General features: G+C 38.2%; 1 protein-coding gene across 1 annotated transcript in view; it reads left to right on the top strand.

Annotated features, from left to right (window-relative positions):
• The first annotated feature begins 53 nt into the window (after nucleotides 1–53).
• Nucleotides 54–6,285, top strand: part of COG5 (component of oligomeric golgi complex 5) — a 10,690-nt gene continuing 4,458 nt past the window's right edge. The window contains exons 1-6 of the mRNA XM_010293954.1: nucleotides 54–214; nucleotides 387–463; nucleotides 813–952; nucleotides 1,922–1,979; nucleotides 5,137–5,191; nucleotides 5,292–5,361. Coding sequence (XP_010292256.1) covers nucleotides 54–214; nucleotides 387–463; nucleotides 813–952; nucleotides 1,922–1,979; nucleotides 5,137–5,191; nucleotides 5,292–5,361 — 561 coding nt within the window. The remainder of the gene's footprint in view (nucleotides 215–386; nucleotides 464–812; nucleotides 953–1,921; nucleotides 1,980–5,136; nucleotides 5,192–5,291; nucleotides 5,362–6,285) is intronic.

The following is a 6,285-nucleotide window of genomic DNA, read 5'->3' as shown; positions in this document are numbered from 1 at the left end:
CCTTCCTGAGGGCGGTGTTGGGCTGGGCGGGCAGAGCCGGAGGAGAGGCGCCGATGCTGCGGCACGGGGCGAGGGGGGCGGTAAACCCCCATACTGTCAAGTCACGGAAAGTTTCGGCGGCGGGGAGTGCTTCCGCGCCTGCTCAGCGTCCCCCTCCTCGGGGAGGAGCCCTCCCGCTGCTGGCGGAGGGGTCATCATGGCGCGGCTCTGCGAGGTGGCGTGCCCACCTGTGGTCGCTTGCTCCTAAAGGGGGAAAAGAAGTGCCCTGAAAGGAGAGGCGAAGGTGCTTGGTAATATTACTATGCTGGAATCTGGAAACTCGGGTCTTGCTTGATCCAAAACCGTCGTTGCAGTATCAGTTCTTAATTTAATACTTTATAAACTAGTAGCGTTGTAAGAGTCTGGTGTGATTTCATGAAGCAGTGTCTCGTACCACTGAAACTCAGCGATTTGAAGGCGAATGGTGTGTGTTTGATTATAGGTACAACCACAACAGCCTCACCCTGGTTACACTGTAAAGTTTGCAGAAGGTATCGATACTTTTTAGTGTATTCTGCTCAAGAAAAGGCTGTGGGGAGTAAAGGCACGTGTGTCTCTCACAACATTTACAACTCACCCCCGGTCATCAGCTCCAAACTGTTTTTCTTGATTGTGGTCTCTTCTCAAGTCGGTGTCTCCTTTGTATTATGTGATGCAGAGAGCATATGCTGTTACATCTGGAGAAATTAAAGGTCAGAGAACTGTATGCTTTAGGTCCATAAATATTATTTAATGGTTCTGAAACATAAAGATAAAATCTAAATCTTTTTCAGAATGTTACGCAGATTTCTTCAGAGAAGACTTTGATGTGAAAGCTTACACTTCCCAGTCTATTCATCAGGCTGTGATAGCTGAGCAACTAGCAAAACTTGCCCAAGGTATTAGTCAGTTGGATAAAGAGCTTCATTTACAAGTAAGTTTAAAGCATACCTGTTATTCTGGGGTGATTGATATAAACTAGTCAAAAGCTTGGTAATCTTACGATCTTGTTGCTTCTGAAATTGCCCAGTGTACTCTGCAAGCAGTAACTAAAGGTGCAACTTGCAGCAGAAGTAGCAGTGAATCTGATACTTAACTCAGTCAAGCCTGTTCTTAATACTCCTCCCAAGAAGCCATATACTGCTTTGTTTTCTGTTTCTGCAGCCAATCTCTGTATACATGGAGGTTCCACTCTTCCTTGTAAGGATGTTCCCTGACTCCTTTCGAATGATCATGTCAGCTGTGAGAAATACTAGCCTGTGTTTTGGGATGACAATTGTGAGAAGATAGGGAGTGATTTAACTTGCACCCTTTCATTCTGTGCTGGAGAGTAGCCTAGGTGCTAAGGCTGGGCAAATATAACCTATGTTAACACACATCCACACCTTCAGAAAGGTTTTTGAGTTTGGACAGTAAAAGGCTCTTTGGTAAAATCTACGCAGATGGCACAAATCCACAGTGGATCTTGCAATGAGAATATATGCTAAGTTTGTGTGTAGTTTCAGAATTTGCATCCTCCCTGCCCCGGCTGGTAAATTCTTTGGGAACTAGTTTCTAAATGTCATAAATAGAAAATAAAGTATTTAAAATGTGAATATATATTATTCCTGTGTGATTAATAAGGTTACTTTTACAAGTATTTTATATGGTGTGCTGAAATGTGGTTGCTCTGCTGGCTTTAATTAAGATGTCAGCTGTGCTGCAGTTACTGGCCTTCTTCTCATTCTAAGCTTGCTGCTTTTGTGAATTAAAATGTGTTCTGAAAACGCTTTTAAGGTGTGGCTGCTTTTTCCTGTGTCTGCCTAATGTAGGAATGATGATGATATATTATTATTCCTTTCAGACACACATCCCCATTTTTCTGTGTTGATTTCTCTACTCTTTTTTTTTTTTTTTTTTTAAGGTTGTTGCAAGACATGAAGACCTGTTGGCTCAAGCAACTGGAATTGAATCCCTGGAAGGTAAATACCGTTATGTTATGCTTGCTACTTCTTACAATGGAGGAAGCACTTTTAATATCAGTGCAGAGAATGTCATTCACTGCCAACTTTGGCCCCTAATATTAGGGCTATGGATCTTACTTCTGCAGAGAAACATGTGGCAGCTTTTTTTGATGTCAGTAGGTGGAGCTCCAGGGGGAAGATTTGGCTAATACTTCTCTGCAGTAACTACTTCATAGGGAAACATATTTTGATAATTAGTTCTGAGCAACTTTAGCAATCAAGTCTTTTTCATCTTTTAATATGTTTTTCTAAATAAGTCTAATTTTGTTACAACATTAGCTGATATCTGTTGCCATCAGTAGCAAGTTTGTGCATGTTGCACATGTATATGTTGCATACTTTGCAAATCGTAACCAGAGAGGCTTTAACACATGATCTTAACTGCATTGAGGTATTTTTTCCCTAGTGAGAGGCTACTGAATTAAATACATACCTTTGTGTTATTCCAGTGTTTGGGATCTGGATTTTAACATGAACTGCTCACTTTCGAAGGCCTTACTTAGAAACCGTTGAATCTATATAGAAGAATGGTTGCGGTATATTGTTCACGTGCCAGGAGCTCATAAGACCTGCCATTCTGCTCTTTGTCACTTGCTGGGAACTTCATATAGTTTTGGGGTTTTTTTGCGCAGAAAGATATTTACCTCTATAGCATGTTAATTTGCATATACTATGGGATCCAAGCACATCTCCTTTTCCCCTTCCATTTTGTAACTTGTGAAGTAATTTGTCTTTGTTCCTTCTTCTGCTTCCAGGTTTTGGCATAACCAGCGAGTTTCTAGTTACTGACAGTTATAGTATCTCCTTTGGAACTTGTTGGATACAGTATTTGATTGTTAGCATTTGCATATAGCTATAAAAATAAAGAAATGCCTATTTAATCTGGCAATGAGATCCCTCAAATAGCTTTTAAACAGTTGGAAAATTAAGCATAGGAAGACTGCAGTCTGTGTTCATCCTGCAAATAAGAAGTATATAGAAATCTGTAGTCAATCTTGTGATTCATAAATACCTCCCCATCACTATCTTCAGCAATTTGTGCTCAATGGAATAGTGTTTTCTGAAGTCATGGTTGTTGATGAAGGCATTCATTCCTAAAATTGCTCTGAGAAGAGAATGAAGTACTTCAAAACAACTACTCACTTATAAAACTTTTCTATAAGGCAGGCATGGTAAATAATGCATGTTTTACAGCTGATAACCCAAAGTAAAAATAAAATGTAATTCACCTCAAATTTGTTGAAATTTCTCCATTTACTTAGAGTTATGCTCTTTAAGAGGCCTTTTCTGTGTGTGAGGGAAGAAACGTGCAGAGGTTCTAATCCTGAAAAGTATTTGATACTTGAGACATCAGCAGAAATTTCAGTCTGCAGTTGCCAGGAAAATCAAAAGTCTGTGCACACAAAGATGATCTTTTAAGTTTTGCAAAACTTTGTTATCTCTGCCCTGCTTGTGCTACATGTGATATATGGTCACTGTAGCAGAAACACTGGGTCAAGATTCATAAGAAAAAGAAAAGATGGATATCAATAGAAATTTTAATTATGAATTAGAAGCATATAGCTCTTGGTATGTTTGTCAAGAAAGTTAGCTAAGTGAAGATTATGGAACTAATTCACAACATATACAGTCATTTGGATATGTGGATCTCATTAAACGTTTCAAATTGATATACTCAGCTTGTAGAGTCCTTTCTTTTTTAGGTGTATGCACTTTTTAATGGTACACTGACCTGGTATACATACCCTTTTATGTCTATAGGTAGCTCAATGGATATCTTGAGCTACCTAAACAGGCTATAGTATCATCCCGTATCTTGCGCAGCAGATGGAGAGGGTAGATTGCCTTTTCGCCCATCCTAATTCTGCCTTCTGGCAAGAGGACTGCTGTATGCTTTATAGCGATGTCACAGTCATAGATGCAGCAATGTCATGCTGCTGGCCCTCCCCCATTATTGCAATGTAGAGTAGCATATTCAGCCTGTTTTGGCAACTTTTCACTGTATCTCATATCTTCATCCTCTGACGTGTGAGAATTGCATGCCTACCATTGCATGCATAAATGTCAGAGAACTCCTGAGTCTGTCACTAAGCCAAGTTAATAATTCTGAGATATGGAGAAGATGGGAGTTGGCATATTTATACAAAATACCTGAGGTATAGTCCCAGTACGGGACAAGCTGAATAAAACTATTAACAGTAGTTATGTTTATCTTCCATCTTACTGTGTCATATTGCAGTTTTATCCAGTTTAATGATCACATGCTGGTAAACAGGGCTTTACAAAAATGTAGTATGTTTGAGAAAGCTAATGATAACTGGAATAAAAATGATTTCATAGGCCTGGGTTTGCGTAACTTAATTTAATTCTCAGCAGGCTGATTCCATATTGCAAAAATGACTGCTACCCTTCACTACTTTGTTTGCAATTTAACAAGCAAAGAACAAGCATGCTTGTGGGCTTTCTTTGTGCTGCTTTGCCAAACTAATCTTGAACAAACATGATTAGGGTAGTTTGCTCAGTTTGTAATCTAAATTAGATGACCTCACAATGACATTGATACCTTACTTTTTGCTAAAGATGCTTATGCACAGGAAGAAATCCTTGATATACAATTTGTTATCTTCTCAGTCTTCTTTGTTGGTTTCCCTGAGCTGTCTAGTCAATATGTTAAATAAGTAGTGTTAAATAGGTTGTGCCATTTTTGTATATCATATTCAGGTGTTTGTAGCAGGTTATATGCCTTTGAACGGCAGTCCTGATTGTCATTCTCTCAGAAAGCAACATGGTCTAAATATTATTTAAAACTTAATATATGATGAATTTCGGAGTGATATTTCTTCTGTAGGTTTGTGTTCTCTACCAGTACATTTTCCGTAACATTCGGTAAGTGACCTATTACCTGCTCAGTTTATTTCCAAATATTCTGTGTTCAATTAATTTCAATCTGTTTGAGTGCTTTGTTATAAAGGGGGAAACTTTTTTTTTAATGCTAAAGTAGTCTGCAGTAATTACTATGATTTGAAGAATAGTTCTTTTGACTAATCTTGACTAGTTCTTTTTTACTTGTCTAATTGACAAGTGTTCCATGTAAAAAATCTGCTTTATTTTTCAGGTGTCCTCCAAATGATGCAGACTAGAATTGGTGCTCTACAAAGTACTGTTGATAGGTATGCCATTCATTCTGCAGTCACAAAGTATAAATTCTTAATTGTTCTATCATGTTATTTATTAATACTGCTATAAATAAATTTATCTTCTTATTTTTAGAATTAGAGTCAAAATTGTTGACCCCTACAACAAAATAGTGTCTCGCACAGCTCAGCTAGCAAAACTTCAAGTAAGTTGTATTAAAAATGTGGTTTAAAAATATTTTTTTGAACATGTGTTCTCAATTGTCAGACATTGGGTGGGATTTTCATACTCCAGTAGCCTGTAGTTCATTGTCAATATTTCTCAGTGTAAATCAGTATTTGTGTGTCTCTTCATGAGCTACTGGGAAGTACTTTGTATTGCGAAGTAGGAATCTGAGCTTTGCACTAGCTACGTGAGTTTTTGTAGAAATGGTGGGAAGAAGGAAGGGTTATCTGAGTACAGATTAATTAAATTCTCATTACTGTTTGTGTAATTTTGGTATTTAATGTTATGGTGCCATTGTGTAGAAGATGCTTTTCTCCTCTTAAGTTAATTGATGCTAGACTGCAGCTTAGTAAAGAGTTTGGGAATTAATTATTTCAAAATAGTCAAGATGCAAGTCATGGAGCCAGTTGTGGTTCTGGAGTTTTATAATCCCAGGTATATAACTGTCCCTGTCTTTTGAATGTAAGTGGATTCTACAGGAGAATGGAGATTTTTGTTAGAGGATAGCAGTGGGAGAGAGCTTATCACGACGATGGTGAGATAAGTGTCAAAACACTTCCATTGTTAGTTTTATAATAGTTGAAAACTATTCCATAGATCTCCAGTCATGTAGTTGCATTCTATTCAGTTTATGGTTTGAAAAGCAACACAACTCCAAATCCACAGGTGTTTATTGAGTTATTGTTTGAACTATTTGTCTTAACAAGTTTACCATAGCTTTGCAGAACTAGGAACTTTTAGTAGCTGAAATTTGAGCTGTGTATATACACTCAAGTAGATTGCCATCTGAGGGTGACTGCTGTTATACTGCAGAGTAGGTGAAGCTGCAAACTGTCATGCAGTTTCTAGTCTCGGGACTGGTGGAGCAGCTGCACTAGTCTCTCGGCTGAAGTTCTACTGTTTT

This window comes from Phaethon lepturus, unplaced genomic scaffold (genome assembly GCF_000687285.1).
Source record: "Phaethon lepturus isolate BGI_N335 unplaced genomic scaffold, ASM68728v1 scaffold10429, whole genome shotgun sequence".
Classification (NCBI taxonomy): Eukaryota; Metazoa; Chordata; class Aves; order Phaethontiformes; family Phaethontidae; genus Phaethon; species Phaethon lepturus.
The sequence above is the reverse complement of the archived record's forward strand: the minus strand, read 5'-3'. Positions and strand labels throughout refer to the sequence as shown.